This window comes from Danio rerio, chromosome 20 (assembly GCF_049306965.1).
Source record: "Danio rerio strain Tuebingen ecotype United States chromosome 20, GRCz12tu, whole genome shotgun sequence".
NCBI classification, from domain to species: Eukaryota; Metazoa; Chordata; class Actinopteri; order Cypriniformes; family Danionidae; genus Danio; species Danio rerio.
Genome location: NC_133195.1, coordinates 30,057,873 through 30,075,543, shown reverse-complemented (window position 1 = coordinate 30,075,543; position 17,671 = coordinate 30,057,873). Strand labels below are relative to the sequence as shown.

Sequence of the window (17,671 nt, the reverse complement as noted above, 5' to 3'; positions counted from 1 at the left end):
CCGGGACAGCATGCCAAACAAGCTTTATTATCAATCATCAGCTAAGTGTGAACTCTTGACAAGCTATAACAAATATATGCCCTATATGTAGAGTACATACAAGCAAAATATATTTCAAAATATTGCAAAATCGGCTAGTTATATCTGAACATGCATGTAGCTGTGTCATGAACAGTGTGAGGACCAAGCAACATCTCCAGGCACACCTTTGAGTACAACTGCATACACTATATACACCTAGGATGGCTCAAAGATAAGTAAATTATGAGATAAATTCCATTTTTGGCTTACCACTATCAAACATCTCTAAGAGGTTGATTATTGTGTCGAAAGCTGCCAATCTTACAGTACTGGCTTCATCTTGAGCCAGTTCAACCAGTTCTGGGAGCACTTCACCCTTCGTGTGGTCCAGCCTAGGATACAGATAAGTATATTCAAATAAATCTGTGCTCTCTGTTGAAAACAAACACATGCATGTTTGCTGCACACATTATTTCTATTTAAACAACCCATAAGGACTTTAATTGTAATAAAAGAAGCAATTAAGTTTTAGTATCACGCAGCTAAAAACATGCATTCCTAAACAATTATGTCAAGAAATAAGCCAATATTTCAAATATTAAACAAAATGACTCATATTTCAAGGAAGTGGCAAAAACAATACTAAGGTAATAATACAGAATAGCAAATCTGTCCAAAATATTATACTTTATATACTGTACATAACAAAACATGTTTGGCTGTATAGAATTAGAACGACTTTTCTTGTATAGAAAAGTTCAGGAGTCTTCCGTAGAAGATTATGCCATGTATTCTTGGCAGCATTAGATATTCAGAAAACAAAATGTTCTTTGTAATGTCTCTGTGCTTTATCTCTTTACCCAATTCCCCTGGTGATGTTCTCCAGCTGGCGGCACATGCAGGCGCGCACCTCGTACTCTACGTCCTGACACAACGACCTGATTAGTGGCAAAAGGTCCTTCTTCACTCTGCAGAGCACATGTTGTAGAACTTTTAAGTCAGCAAATAAGCAACAAAATTTATTTGGAGCTTTGGAGCTTTGAACAATGCTGTAAAAAAGTATATATTTACCCCTTCCTGAATTGATTTTATTTTTTATTTTGTTGCATATTTGTAACTAGGTACATATTTGTAAATGTAAATAGGGAGCAAATTACATTTTTTGGGTGAACTATGCCTTTAAGTGTAAGCACCTAAAGCAGGGGTGGGCAAACTCAGTCCTGGAGGGCCGGTGTCCTGCTCAATTTAGCTCCATAACTAATCAAACACACCTGAACAAGCTAATCAGTGTCTTCAAGATCACTAGAAATCTATAACCAGGTGTGTTTGATTAGAGTTGAAGCTAAACTCTGCAGGACACCGGCCCTCCAGTACTGAGTTTGCCCACCCCTAAACTAAAAGTATAGTTTACAAAAAAATGTCATTTAGTCACTATTTACTCACCCTCAACTGGTTCCAAACCTTTATGAGCCTCATTTAGTTAATCACAAAAGCAGATATTTAGTAGGAAAAACAAAATTGTAAATTAAAACTGTACTGTAAATTATGTTATTTAAATGTTATTAACTGTAAATATTACTTTAAAAAGTACGTATTATAGGAATTAGGAATAGTACAACATAATCATTCTGGTCCACTGATATACTCACATCGATGACTCGAACTTGCCAACAACCTTTCCTAAGATGCGACAGCTGGCCAGACGTGCCGGAATAGACTGAGAGAGCTGATGCTTTGATAACAGAGGACTCAGAATCTGTGCAAACAGTCAACCAAAGCAAACTGAATGTCAATTCACATTCAACAGTTAGAATCTTTGGGTATTAAAAATGACAGGCGGGAGAAATAATAGAGCTGTCCTTACCTCTTGTCTAATAGTTTCCTTAGGTAAAGCATCGATTGCTGATAGCAATGTCTCCAACCAAGCACTGCTGACCACTAATGAAAATAAAATAAATAGCTACTGTAGTTGTGTCCTTGACATGAAGAAATACATATATTTCACTCTGCTGGTAAATAAATTGGGGTCAAAAATATAAATATTGTTTGAGTCTCATGTCTTTATTAGTACAAAGCTGTACTGACCCTGTATTTTTAACAGTATTGTGTTAAATTGCCTATCAATCACAAGACTGCTAAATATTAAAGACTCGTTAATTCAAGCAATAATTCCAAGAGGATGTTAAGGTCCACAATTACTCCAATTCACTTCAAAATTTTCTACATATTTTCTCAAAGAGTTTCAACCTGTGTCCCTGTGGTCAAGATTTAGAAGAACTATCTGCAAAATTGAGTGGGTGTGTGTCTGGATGAGGACAATGTCGTCTTGTAGAATGGTGAGAAAAGATCCTGCTGCGGCAAGCTGCATATCTGCTCCAGCTACATGGAGCACTTCCTGTTGGGGTAGAAGAGGAGCTCTGTATGAACATAAAATTTAAAAAGATTTCATAAAAAGAAGCGATGAATGATCCATTATTTACCCTACCCTGACTTTTGGCACCACCCTGCGGAAGGTCTCTGCTGGGTTCTGACGCACCAGGATTGGCAGGTTGATGATCACACTGGCCCGCTGGATATCCTCACCAGAACTAAACAACACAGAAATATGGCTGATGATATGAATACTAGTGAATAATAACGATATGAGGCTACTAGCTGTATCACAACAAAAATTATAATAAATTAAAATGCCTGCTGTACACACACACACACGCACACACACACACACACACACACACACGCACACACACACGCACACACACACGCACACACACACGCACACACACACACACACACACACACACACACACACACACACACACACACACACACACACACACACATATACACATGAGTATGCTGTCGGACTGTTGTATAAATGCAATATTACACTTGTGGCAGAGCAATATTGCTGTATATCGTCACTGGTGGGACACCGACGCATGCCTCCAACCAGTGCCGATATACAGTCATATCACACTGCTAGTATAATATAGCTCATTTAAAACATACTGAAAACATTTTGCTGCAGACATTCATTGTTTAGATGTGAGTTTCAACAGAATTGATACTCAGCTTGTTGTATCTAAGCAGTCTTGTCTGATTTCCTTTTTGATTCAGCAGGATCGAAATCAGTTTTGACATAAATTTTAGGAAAAAAAATATTAAGACATTTCCTTGGAGCAAATTTGAAAAACAGTATGTCTTCTAAATCAGTTTATTTTGTTTTTAAGGAATATGTACCAAATGCTACCGAAAACTGTTTTTAAATGCTTTATATTTCAAATGCAGAGAAATGTTACTCATTACTCATGATCATCTATTTCCCCCATCATTTAAATGTGTGCATCTCCTTGTTCACACAAATTATTCAAAATATTTTTTTTCAAAACTACCAAATCTACAGGATATTTTCCCCATTAAAACAGCGGGTAAATATGATAACCAATTTGTTTCAGGTGCAGTTTCCTTGCTATTTCTGTATAAGAGAACATCCGATTGATTTAAATAACAGCAAATTAACCTAAATCTTTAGACGCTGTGTTAAAACAACATTTTAACAATACTTTATTGTTTGTAAGTTGCACTGTGTGTATATACTGTAGTGTTCTTTGTTCTAATTAACACTTGCTTTCGCATTTGTACAGGAAGTATTTCTTTCCTTCTGTAGCAGATGACGCTCTTGAGTTGCATGCTGGCCATCTGTTGATAACAATGATCTTACGTGAATCCCAAGCACATTGCACACAAGAGTTTCTGCTAAACGCACTCCATGTACATTAAATGTTTTAAATGCCAGTGAACTACAGCTGTGCCCAGCACTTATGCAGCACTGAAAGATAAAATGTATGATTTATCCTTCTATGTGCATTATCTTGTCTCTAGGAGACATATGCTTCTTTCATCACCTCAACTATATGAGCACTGACTTGTACTGTCTAGTCTACAGTACATTCACAAACAATAACCAACCAATACAAAGAGCTATGAAGTCTTGTTAAAAAAATTAAAGGTGCACTAAATTGTTTAACTGTTTTAGATGAGAGCCACATATTTAACCAATATATTGTATCAAATTGTGATAAAATCGTGATAACAACTTATCGTTTGATATGAAAAATTATTATGGAGATTGCATTTTTGCCATATTGCCCAACCCTGTAACCAATGAATGTTTTCTCTATAAATTGAACTCAAGATGTTTTGCCATTACATCATAACACTCAGCATGATTGAGTACACCATATTTTGAAAATGAATATTTTAATCAATTTCTCAGTGAATATAGACGATGTATTTTGGTCCATTTAAACACAACAGATTTATTAAACAGACATATTTATTTAAAAAATATTTTAGCCAGCAAACATATTAAGAAATTGAAAGATAACACAATTAAAATCAAGCAAAATATTGCAAATAAATTACAACCTAAATTAAAATAAACTAAATGTTTCAATTTTTTTGCTTCTCTTTATTTTTCCTCTTTTTAAAATTAGTATTTAATATTTTTCTATAACATATACATGTAATGTGATCCGGACGCTGACAAAGGGAGTGCAAATTCAAATACAGGGTTAATTAGGAGAACAGTCAGGCAAGCAACAGTCAACACAGGAGCAAGCGTATACAGGCAATCCAGATTTATGGTCTTACGGGTGGATGGTCAAAAAGCATCAAGCAACAAACAAACAAAACAAAGCAAGGTACAAACACGGAATGCAAAGAAAATGCATCGTAATCTTCACAATCAATATAACAAGACTCAGCAATGAGGGTGACAAAGGGAGCTATATATATATGTGAGTGTAATCAGTCCATGAGCAGATTCAGCTGTGTGAGTCTAATCAATGGAAAACTGGAACAGGTGTGAGTGTGCGGTGCATGACTGGACCTTGTAGTCCATATACCTGTGGTTTTGTAGTTCTATGCAATCTGTGAGTTTACCAGTGATCTGTAAGGATTAGATCGCTGGTGATTGTGTGAACACATTTGGGTGTACTAGTTTTTGGACCGTTATCATAAGTTATTTTGTTAGATAAGCTCCAGATTTGGCTTCAGTACTGATTAATCTAATGTATCTGCACAAATATAATATTGTATAACTCCCTAGTAAAAATATGAATTTAAAAGACTTGTGAGGGGTCATTGGGGTGTACTTATATATGCTGAGCACTGTATATGGGTTGGAGGACATATTGGTTTAGACCTAAGAATGAATGGTCCATTTGACTATAATAATGTACAATGACACGGGAAATTAAATGAGTAGTTTTATTCTAAATAATGATCATGAAATTACATGACCAGCTCATTCAAACTGCAAGTTCATCTCAAGGGGCTATCCCATTCAATAAATTCAATTCAAGTTTGCACCAATACATTCCAGTATATAGTCCAGCCCACTTGGTCAATTAGGAACACAAAGACCATTCATTTTTTTGTGCAACTTTAAATTTTACAACAGCTTAGCTATTTTATTTTGGATGAAATGTGCAAGTGAAGTAGCCATGAAGGTGAAGGAAACGCCTACATGCTCTGAATATTTATAGAACCATTGTGCTGTAGCTGTTTCTACCATTCAAGCAAGCTCAGAGCAGCTCAACCTCCCAGACGTTCTCCTCTCTCCAAATACTCTCATGTCTATCAGTCTCTCATGCGTGCTGTTGTTCTAAATAATGAACTATAAACAGGTATTCATTACTTTTTCAGGGATAGGTTGTCCTCCTGTGTCCTTTGTTAGCAGAGAGTTATTTAATAACCAAGAAACAGTCTGACCTAATGCCAAGTTTGTCTAAGAAGAGAGTAAAGCGGTCATGCTTTGTGCACTTCCTGAATATGGTCAATAATGTGCGGCACCTTAATGACAGAGGCACCGTGCGGAGAAAAGAGCAGCTGGTATGTATAAAAGGCGAAAGACATAATCAGCTAAAGACCAGGTGCTGAAGGGTATGGAAACACAATCCCACTGCCGTAAGCCTCGAGTCTCTGTTTGCACCGGCCAGGTTCTAGCTGGAAAGTGGTCAGAAAGTAAAAAGAGCTACGCTCGCATTTGTAATTAGATTTCCCTGGTGAGTGAACGATGCACAGTGGCCTCAGCCCAGAACATTTTGATCCTTTTAGAATTAGCTTTTTCATACTTAAAGACAGAAAAAAAGAGAAATAAAAAAATGAATGAGATAACCATTAAGATACACAATGGAGCTAAAAAAAATGGAGTACAATACATTAAAATAAATCACCATTGGCTGGAGGAATTTGATTTAGAAATAATCCAATGCTTAAATTCTGGACTATTGATCACAGACTGGCAAACCATATCAAATTCTCCAGAGGAGACAAATGATATATTTCTTATTAGACTGGTATATTTCTCATGAGAAAATATGAAAAGCAAAGCATACCAAAACTAAAGAAAATCATCTCCATTTGCTCTACATTTAATTGTATTGCCAAAGAGAAATTGAGCGATCTTGTAATCTTCCTTTCCTATGGGAGTTTACATTACATCATATGTTTAGAAAGGCCTATTTTGGAAACACTTTACCTTATGTCTAGAAACTTCTGTAGGAAAAGGAAACAGAGAAAGGATTTCTTTTGGCAACTATGGTTTTCTTTTCAGATACAAAATGTATGGAAGGAGAGCATTTACATGTTTAAACACAATTTAATTTACTAAGTTGTGGTATTTAATTGACTATTATTGCAGCATTTTTAACGCCCAAATATCATGCCAACCAAAATGCCATTCAAATCAACTTTGTGTCTGAGTTGTTGGTAGATCACACACTCAAGGGGTCTGTTCTTAGTACATAGATTATTTAGCTGGATTTGATTATTTATTATTTGGCATGATCCAGGATAGTTCAGTTCTTCAAAACTCATCCATGAGTTGTTGTCAAAGCAACAGGTCTATAAGCTGAAACCTGCTTGGGAGCAGGTTTATTTTAAAACAGGATTAGATTGAGTCATTTCAAGCAAAGGTGATACTGACAGAATGTACAAACTGATTATAATTTCCTACAAGAGTACTGTATTAAAATAAAGGAAGAACTATATTGTGAAATTATTTGTAAAAACCAAACAACCAAACAATTTAAAAGTACTGTGAATATTTTTGTTAGTTTCTGTTAGTTTTATGTTGATTTTAGTCTGTTAGTTTTAAGGATATCAATCAGCTAGACAAAATTATAGATAAAAAATATATAAACATGTAAAGTTTGCCACTTCAGCCTGAATCGATGAAAATCTTTTTTTTACATTACCTTATTTTATATTTTCTACTCTATGTCCCACCCTCTCTACATTTTTTGGTTGAGTTTACGTCAAACATCAAATCAAATTAAAAAATGCACATTTCTAAGCACTTCACTGGACTTTTAAGACTGTTATACAATCTACACTGAAATAAACAAACAAAAAAGTCACGAGGTACCTTTTAGTACTAATATACAATAGTACTTTTTTATTAATGAAAATGTACACTTCAGGTGCAAATATATACTTTTAAGACACCAAAATTGACATTTTAGATCCAAACTTAAACTTTAAAAAAGGTAATGCCCCAGCTTTAGTACAATTTCTATGATAATAATAAAGAACATAGCTATGTCCTCCTATCAATATTCTCAAATATTCAGGTGATTTGATGCAGGGCAGAAGATGCAAAATCTTCTCAAACATCAAAAAGCTTTTTAGGTGCAAAATGTATTTAAATAGCCAGTTAAGACTTACGCCACAGGATTAGGAAACGTAAATACTATCAAATATGAAAGTATGAAATTTTGACACTATAAATGAGTGTATACCTGGGCAGAAATCTTGACTCTAATTGTCTGTTGTCATTTTTTCTCTTGTTTCAGTGCATTCCTAAAAAAAATAGTGGATTTATTTAATTTATCTCTCTAGGATATGAACATTGCATAAACTATTATCACGATAATAATAAATAATTAAATGTATTGTGGAGCTCTAGTACAAACAGCCGTGTAGCTGATAGATCTTCCCTTCAATAAAATCTCATATCAATTCATCCAGACACAGTATTATAATAGTATACAGTAGTATAAGAGTTTAAAGAGCCAAATTAGCCAGAGATCAGTTATCATGATTAAAAGATACAGAATCTGTCAAATCATCTTAAATTAAGCAATGTATAAAGAACCAAACCTTGATGTTCATACTGTATGTGCACATTCATAGGGTGGATCACAAAAACCTTGGACTTGTACCATCAGCAATGTTATATTGTGCTTTCTATCTAATTTGCCTTCTTTTGTAAATCTGTCTGAAGTGCTCTATGTTTCAAAAAAAAGTTAGAAGAAAAAGAGAGACAGAGAAGACATGCAGTGGCAAAAAGTGACACACTGTTTGATTTCTCCCTCTCCAAAAGAAATGAGTCTGCAGTTAATTGTTGAGCCAGCAGGACTGTAATGAAACCTAAACAAAGCCCACTTAGCAATTAGTTTACATTTGGCAGTCACACTAATCGCTCCAACCCCAACAATGATGATGCCGGGGAAAAAACTGAAGAGCACAGGCTGTGCAGTCTGTCTGAGAACAAACATTTCATTCCCAAAATTTCCAAATAGACACTTTCTGTTCAGTTGTGCTCACCATTTATTCTACAATTCAAGCGAACCTATACAGCGAAGTAACCAATAAATGCACAGTAGAAAAAATAGAAATAATCACAAGGAAAACATTTACTATTATTAAAGAAATCTGGCCAATACATATGTTGAAAGCAAACATTATCTAGATGATTTAGCTATTTTTAATGAACGTCAATATAGGAACTAATTTTTATCATCATATTTCTCTAATGTATGGTGTAGTTACAAGGAGGGTGGGAGGGGGTCATGCTAACCAAACCCTAGAAGTGTCCAACACCCTATAACACTCATTTCATAAACAAAAAGCATGACCCTGCAGTCTCATCAGTATGACTCTCAGCAAGAGCAGAGTGACGTATTCAATGCAGCTCCTGACATCAGCACTCCAGAATGAAAAACAAAACCTCTCTTTAAGCCTCACCTAAGGTCACTGAACCTAAAAGCTGTTAACCACTAGCACCTAAACATCCACTACATCTCTGGTAACATATAAAAACATAGCAAATAATTTAAACCGCAAGCAACAATAATGTCACAGAGAGAATTATAGTGATTGTTAGAGAAAAGGAATTTATTTTTATAACTTTTGTGTTTTCATTTATTAGAAAAATGTTTAGACTAACAACAGATTAATCAATCGTTCTCTTTTGTATTATAAAACATCTTGACCAGACAAACTTCCTCTTTTTACTGTGCTGCATACTTTTTAGAAGAACTGCTGACTAGTGAAAAAAGTAGAATAAGAATAAATTTAGGTTTGTTCCAGAACTATAGTCTAGACATGTCACAAGTTGTCATGATGCTTGTAGAAGTGTGAAAGATATTAAAGATGCACGGAAGTGTTCAGTTCTGGTATGCAGAGAAAGGTTGCAGAAAGAGGAAGTAATGTCCAGGGGTCACAAAGGGCCAAGGGACTGCAGAATGACTGATAAGTGACGTTAAACCAAAACTCCACCTGTTAAGATCAGTTGTGTATATATACTGGAGTCAGGAAATGTATGTTAGTTGCGAACCTCCTGAATGTAATTCTTGTATTGCATTGGGGTAACGTAACCCAGAGCTCTGTCATCGAATTATTCATTTGTATCCAATAAATTGTTACGATTTTTGACATTGAAGAAAAACCTCTCCAGACTTTTTTCTCTTGAACACGCATGGAATAGGCTAGATATTCCAACAATTTGGTGACCTCCGACGTGGAAAAGGGGGAGAGGAAGTTATTGATCTGTCGTATTGCATTGACATCATCGGTGCCGAAAAAATAAGGTAAGCAGAAAACCTGTTAAATCGAATTTCTGCAATTGGCATAATCTAAATTAAATGATGTCAGGTGATATGTAGGATTGATGTAGTTAAAATATATAAGCATTTGAATAATTCGATGAGTGTAAATGTATATATGCTTTAAATGTGAACCAATGTGTCAGAATAAGATTAATGAAATGATAGGGTAGTTTAGAATAGTTTAGAATAGTTTAGAAAAGATTAATAGTTTAGAATAGGGTAGTATAGTTTAGATACAGAAGACCAGGTAGGGCTGTGACTGTAGTGAGATACAGAAGACCAGGTAGGGCTGTGACTGTATGAGAATATGAGATACAGAAGACCAGGTAGGGCTGTGACTGTATGAATACAGAAGACCAGGTAGGGCTGTGACTGTATTGCACAGGAGACCAGATAGGGCTGTGACTGTGCAGCTTCAGGTATTATAATGGTTTCGTCATATGGCATTCACTAAGTAGATCAGAACATAAGTTGATCAATTTTGACAGTTTTTGCTTGTTTGGTGGAAGGAAAGATCAGATAAGGGCTGTGCTCCTACACTGAATTGAACAGAATACCATCCTAGGGTGTTCTGTTCAGGTGACTGCTGTCTCTGTGGATACTGTGATTTTACCTGGGCAACGGTATTGACGAATGCCGTATTTGGATGATAGGATGGGAATCCAGGGAAAGCGACGGCTGATCCCGAACAATCTGGGTGCAAGCCCCTACGTTGGTTACGTCCAAGCGTTAAAGACAGCTATAGGGTCAGATTGTAAATAGTCTAAAAAATAGGGACAGTTTAGTCGCCGAGGTTGTGACTCTGAGTGGATGATTTGCTTCACTGAAAAGGTGTGACGCTGTAGAAGATACAGGAAAAAGTCAACACTGTTAAGGTGTGGTCGATTAGACAGACACAGGAAAACTGTGGAAGGCGAATGTAAATATAAAAAGAAATTGAGACTTGTATAGAGTGTGCATGTTATTTTATGTAAATGTTTGTCTGTTGCGGTAGTAACTAACAGTTGAAATAAGCATAGTGTACAAATATTTAGTTGGCTGTATATAAGCGTATATGATATTCAATTAATTGTCATTTAGAATTGGGAAAGTTCAGTAATTGGGAAAGTGCAAAAAGTTTGCAGGTGAAAATTTGATTGTTGGAGGAGGATAAATATATATATTTTGATTATGTGCAGTAAATGAAACATACAGAAGTTCATTAGTGTGTGTAAAAAACACTGTAAATTTGAGGAAGTGGAGGTGTGAAAAATACATAAGTAATTCGATTAAGAATGTGAGCAATATGGAAAATGTCCCAGACAAAATTAAAAACTCAATGGGACAAGTGATAAATGATTGGAACTAAGAAGAAAAAATGTGGCAAGGAAATGAGAAACAATATATGAGAAGCTTAAATGTGAAAATGAGTAGAGCAATGATGGAACAGTAAAATTGGCTACAATTTTGAGAAACAGAGAATTTGAGTTTTACAAAGTTAATAACATAGCAAAAGAATTTTAAAAAATTAGTTGGAATTTGTAATGTGGCATGATTTTGGCATTTGTTGGAACGGCTGTAGAAAGACAGATGAGGGGAGAAAAAAGAGGAAGTGCTCAGGCAGACAATCTTAGACAGACTGACAACAAAAAGGAAGTCAGAAAAAGGAGCCACTCCTTTTCATGAGGAAGAAGCAGTTGAAGTAGGGACAGAAGAGAGTAAATTATATAAAAAAAATATATATAATTTTTTTATTAAATAATGATAGACTTTGATATAATAATTAGGGATATAGTATAAGTTCCTAAATAAACAGATCTATTACAATGCGGTTTAAAAAAGACAAGTAAAATAAAGAAACAATGAGAAATATGCTTAATATAGTTATATTTGTTGAAATGGAACTTGAAGCTATACAAATGAATATATTAATAAATAAATGAATTTACTAAATATAGGAGGAGGACTAAAACAATAGACCAGTAGTTATTGACTAGAACAATAAGCACAAATAAATAAATAATACTAATAGAAAATGAAAAAGAGAAATTAAGATACAACATTAAGACCCGCTACTAAAGAAACATTAGAATACATACATTAGAAAAAGAAGGGAAAATTATTAGAGTTAACAACAAGAAGGAAGAGTTCAGTCAGTGGAAAAAAAAATAATAATGAAGATTAAGAGAAGCAAAGACATAGAATTTACAATAAAAGCAGGTCAGGCAGAGAAGGATTTGATTTTGTTTTGATCTAACACTCATCTTTTGACAGTTGAAGACGATCCTGAGTTGAGATAAAGAAGGGAGAGTGGAATGAATCGTGAAGGAGAGTGTGAAGGATGCAGTGAAGACGCAGAACAGGCCAGATGTACATGTATGGATCAGGAACTGGGAGTGGCCACAAAGTCCATTAAAAATGTGAGAAGGGAACTGAAACACAATGAAGAGGTGATAGCACACAGAACCAGACAACAAACTAAGAAAGTGAAATTAGCAGATTACGAAAGTGAGGAAGAAAGGGTTGAGATAAAAGAGGATAGCAAAAAAAGAGATGATGAAAATGCAGGAAGCGATGAGAAAATAGGTGAGACATCAGAAATGGGAAATTCTCTAATGGCTCCACTGTTAACAAGTAACGGTAGGGAGGAATACCAGCCATGGTCATTTACTGATATGCATGCCATTATGGAAAAATTACCTCATATCACTGAAGGGGGAGGCAACTGGCTGGCTAAAATAATGTCTCTTACACAGGGATACCGCCTAGCGATCGGTGATGTCCGATCCCTTTTGGGGCAGGTAATCTCTAATGGGGAACTGAAACTATTTGAACAGGAAGCGGGTACACACAAATTTCAATCAAGCACTCCTTTTGGCAATGTGGCAACTGCTTGGGGAGCAGTGATGAGAAAAAAGTTTCCAGCACCACCTGGTGCAATACATAACATAAAATTCACCCCTAAGGTAGATGAAACCCCAGCAGCATACTTAATGAGGTGCAAGCAGGAGTGGGAAGCCCAAACTGGGACACATTCTCATGCTAACCAACTTCATGAAGGGGTGTTCAGATCAGCTGTGTTGGAGGGTACTCCAAGCTGTGTTAAAACGGCCCTAAAAGCTAACCCTGACATACCAGGAAGTGGCTCGGCCACCTGGGAGAGGCATTTAATTCATCATATGGATATAGCTAAAAATAAAGCTGATGTGAGCCGGTCTGAGGTTGAGGAGTTGAAAAACCTATTAATTAAATTGCAGGTGAAGAAAGCCAGACAGAAACTGATTGATAAAAGAAAAAAGAATAAAGAGAAAGGTAAACAATTGGTGCAGTCACCTGACCCTGAACTATTCTACATGGCACCTGTATATAACCAACCACCCAAACGCCAACATCAGGTTAAAGGACCAAATAGGGGAGGCATGGGGGGTCAGTGGGGTCCCGGGATTTACAAAGGACGTGGGCGTGGAGAGGGCTGTTTCCGGTGTGGGCAGCTAAATCATCAGATACGCGACTGCCAAAATGTTCAATGTTTCACTTGCAACCAGTGGGGGCACATTTCAACGAGATGTCCCCAAGGACAGAACCCGAAAAACCCAGAGAGGGGGTGCACAAGGAGGCCAAGGCTTTGCAACACTACACGCAGGGCTAGCCCCAAACCCTGGTGGACAAAACCCAGGACAGAGTGGGACACAATATCCACTCTGGGGAGGACATGAACTATACTGAGGAGGCCCACGGGAAGACCCAAGCGTGGCTAAGGTGGAGCCAATGCTATCAATGGAGGTTAACAAAGACTGTCTGAACTTTTTGGTTGACACGGGCGCTACCTATTCCGCACTGAGTGGCCCTGTCAACCAGGACTTGATTTCACAAAAAAAAAAAAAAAAAAAAAAACTGTGGAACTGATGGGTTTCTCTGAGGAATGTGAAAGACTGCCTTTAACTGAACCAATACCCATGTCTGTGGCTGGACAGCAATGAAAACATCGATGTCATTTCTGTTGTCTGACAGAGCCCCATACGAACTTACTGGGCAGAGACTTGTTGATAAAGCTGGGTGCATTAATTTTATGTTGTGCTGATGGTGTCATTGTGAGATTTCTCCCAGGAATGACTATGAACTGCTCACTGGGCACACCAAGACTGAGAGGACAATGGTTGCTGTCGGCGATATGAGAGCCTTGAGGAGCTGACATTTACTGGGGCAAACTGGAGCCAGAAACCATGTCGGGATACGGCCTTCTCTCGCTTTATGCTCAATGGAGGTCTTGGGTAACCCACAGTACACCATACATGACTCCCACTAAACCACCACACATGATTTGTATTCTGTGACCAAAACTAAAACTGATTTTATAATAATAAATAAAAATTAGAAGGGTGTGGTTGGCAAATTATCAAAACATATATGGGTCACAAGGTGGCATGGGAGAGAAAGAACGGTTTATGAGGTGGCGGCACCAATGCTAGAAAGTTTACCAAGCCAATTAGGTCCTACAGCACCAGCAGATGTGGGTTTTTGCTCCTCACTCTCAGACACAAATCAAAGTTAAATAATGAATTTAAATAATGAAAGGCCGATTTGGCAGCCACAGTATCCTCACAAACCACAAGCTGAAGCAGGTATTGCAGATACAATTAAAGGATTGTTGACTATAGTTTTATTAGAGCCATCGACCTTACAACCAAACACTCCAATTTTACCTGTAGAAAAACTAAACATAGGAAAATACATAATGGCTCATGATTTAAGAAAAGTTAATGCGGTAGTGAAAACCACCACAATGCCAGTTCCAAATTAATACACTGCATTACCAGCTTTACACCAAGAGAATAAGTGGTTTTAATGTCTAGACTTAGCCAATGAAATTTTCTGTTTAACACTGGCACCAAATTTGAGGGATGTGCTTTCATTTATCTTTAGGGGCAACAATACAGGTACACAAGAGTACCCCAAGAATTTATATTATCAGGGTTGTTAAATCACACCCTGCGAGGCCTGCTGAGTTATTGCCCCTTGGCAGAGGGAGTGTTACTGATACGTGATGTTGATGATATTTTACTTGCAGAAAAAAGAGTAGACACCTAATTGATTGGGATTAAAAAGGTGCTATGAAATTTATATGGAACTAGATTTAAAGGAAGTAAATAAAAAATTATAGGTGATTAGATAACACGTCATAATATTGGGACAAGTGGTGTCTGGGATAGGTGGAGTCAGATCACTAAATAAATAAGCCATTTCAAATAACTGTAAACTGGTGACTGTAAAAGACATGGTAATAAGACTAATGTTGATAAGACAAAATTATATTTAGAGATATCAGAAACTGCAAGAGAAGAATGAGGGTGAGGTTATAATTGATTATAGAGATATGGGAGAACAGGTGAATAAAAAGATATGTGCTAGTCATGATTGACAGCTATAGTGAATGGCTAGAGGAGTGGCCAGCAAGCAAAGAGGACAGTCAGACAGTGATGAAGTGTTTAATGAAAGAATTAATGACTTTTAAATTGTTTACAGGACTGCAGTTTTGGGGACCTGGTGCAGCTTGGATGTGCAGTAGATCACTTATGTAGAGATTATATAATGACAAATTAACAACCTTATTCCCGATTTTTTCTAAACAGGTTGCTGAAGGTGTGAGGCTGGCCGGATTAACTTGACAGTCAACATAGGGGTGTAAAAACGGCCTGGAGCTAGGCCCAGGCCGAAAGGGGGATAAAACACAAAAAGGGGATATCTGACTAATTGGAGTGTGTAAGCATGTATTGGTGTGGGAGCTGAACACGCTGCAACATCAATGCATGAGGCCAACTGTATATTAGATACAGGCCAACACAAAAAGGGGAACCGAAAACCACATTAAATTCTAAAATAGTAAGAGAAAATAAGACTGATTTACTAGCATATGACACTCTGACAGAAAGTGTGTGATTAAGTGTGTATGGACGTTTCCCAGAGATGGGTTGTGTTAGAGAAAAGGAATTTATTTTTATAACTTTTGTGTTTTCATTTATTAGAAAAATGTTTAGACTAACAACAGATTAATCAATCGTTCTCTTTTGTATTATAAAACATCTTGACCAGACAAACTTCCTCTTTTTACTGTGCTGCATACTTTTTAGAAGAACTGCTGACTAGTGAAAAAAGTAGAATAAGAATAAATTTAGGTTTGTTCCAGAACTATAGTCTAGACATGTCACAAGTTGTCATGATGCTTGTAGAAGTGTGAAAGATATTAAAGATGCACGGAAGTGTTCAGTTCTGGTATGCAGAGAAAGGTTGCAGAAAGAGGAAGTAATGTCCAGGGGTCACAAAGGGCCAAGGGACTGCAGAATGACTGATAAGTGACGTTAAACCAAAACTCCACCTGTTAAGATCAGTTGTGTATATATACTGGAGTCAGGAAATGTATGTTAGTTGCGAACCTCCTGAATGTAATTCTTGTATTGCATTGGGGTAACGTAACCCAGAGCTCTGTCATCGAATTATTCATTTGTATCCAATAAATTGTTACGATTTTTGACATTGAAGAAAAACCTCTCCAGACTTTTTTCTCTTGAACACGCATGGAATAGGCTAGATATTCCAACATGATGATGGGCACACCTCGTAGAATGATGTTTGTCAAGTTAACAAATGATAAAAACATAAGCAGCCAATAAGAATCCACCCAACTTGAGTTTTAACAAGAGCTTTAGCTTTTAAAAGCAGCATATGCCAGAACTGCCGATTGTAATGTGTAATGCGTGTATTTATATAGCGCATTTACCATGTTTGACCATACACCCAAAGTGCTTGACAATCATCAGGGAGGTCTCTCCAATCCCCCACCAGTGTAACATCCACTTGGACGATGCGATGGCAGCCACAGGACAACGGGACTCACACAGACTGCAGGTTGAGCCTTACTAACACCTCTTCCAACATCAACATACTTTTCCCATGTGGTCTCTTATCCAGGTATTGACCAGGCTCAGCCCTGCTCAGCTTCAGTGAGTAACCGGTCTTGGGGTGCAGGGTGATGTGGCTGTGGATGCAGTTGCTGATTTAGTTCTAATGATATTTTGTCTTAAATTGTCTCCTAAAACAAGTTTTCATGTGGAAAATTCTTCACAAACAGGAATATACTAGGGGGTCCATGTACGGTCCATGATTGCTGAAAAGTTCTATTAAATGATAAATAATTCATAAACAATTTAATTAAATAAGAAAGAAGATTAAAATAATAATCTTAAGATTGTTAAAAACTAAAACTGATCAACATAAAATTTAAATGGAATTTATATAAATATTATTTTGCATGGTATGATATTAACATTAGGCCCCATGTAGAAAAAAACTGGACATTCCCGAAGTTACTTGACATCAAATTGGTTTTAAGCATTTTACTTAAAACACAATTTGACATATGTATGACCTAAAGGTATAGTTCACCCAAAAATTTTAATTCTGTTATTATTTACATTTACTTGATTCAAATCTTTATGGGTTTCTCTCTTCTGTAGTTACAGGTTTTCAGCTTTCTTCAAAATATCTTCTTTAAGTTTTAACTCAATTAAATGTGAGTAAACAGAAAGTAAAATTTTCATTTTTGACTGAACTATCCCTTTAAATAGCAACCACTGAAATATTAAATTTTATTAAAATTAATATTCTGAAGTGTGCAAAATCCTAAAAAGGATCTTTCAAATATAGCACCATCTATGTGTAACCATAATCTATGAGGTGTCTGCGCATCAGAAACACCATCCTCTTTCAACCATTCA

At 36.5% G+C, this 17,671-nt stretch overlaps 2 protein-coding genes across 20 annotated transcripts in view; one reads left to right on the top strand and one right to left on the bottom strand.

Annotated features, from left to right (window-relative positions):
• ppp4r4 (protein phosphatase 4, regulatory subunit 4) overlaps window positions 1-17,671 on the bottom strand; it is an 82,779-nt gene that overhangs the window by 24,985 nt on the left and 40,123 nt on the right. For 16 of the 19 annotated variants that reach the window (XM_073933295.1, XM_073933297.1, XM_073933296.1 and 13 more), the window contains 6 exons: window positions 2,507-2,609; window positions 2,269-2,416; window positions 1,886-1,959; window positions 1,671-1,777; window positions 882-989; window positions 292-413 (listed from right to left, as the gene is read on the bottom strand). In XM_073933295.1, coding sequence (XP_073789396.1) covers window positions 292-413; window positions 882-989; window positions 1,671-1,777; window positions 1,886-1,959; window positions 2,269-2,416; window positions 2,507-2,609 — 662 coding nt within the window. Of the gene's footprint in view, window positions 1-291; window positions 414-881; window positions 1,258-1,408; window positions 1,778-1,885; window positions 1,960-2,268; window positions 2,417-2,506; window positions 2,610-16,674; window positions 16,933-17,671 lie in introns of those variants that run through there. The other 3 variants (XM_068215646.2, XM_073933306.1, XM_073933307.1) reach the window with 2 other exon arrangements.
• Window positions 9,639-16,427, top strand: LOC141379249 (uncharacterized). The gene is made up of 2 exons (XM_073933314.1): window positions 9,639-9,902; window positions 12,174-16,427. The coding sequence occupies exon 2, from the start codon at window positions 12,215-12,217 to the stop codon at window positions 13,613-13,615; it is 1,401 nt and encodes a 466-aa protein (XP_073789415.1). The 5' UTR covers window positions 9,639-9,902; window positions 12,174-12,214; the 3' UTR covers window positions 13,616-16,427.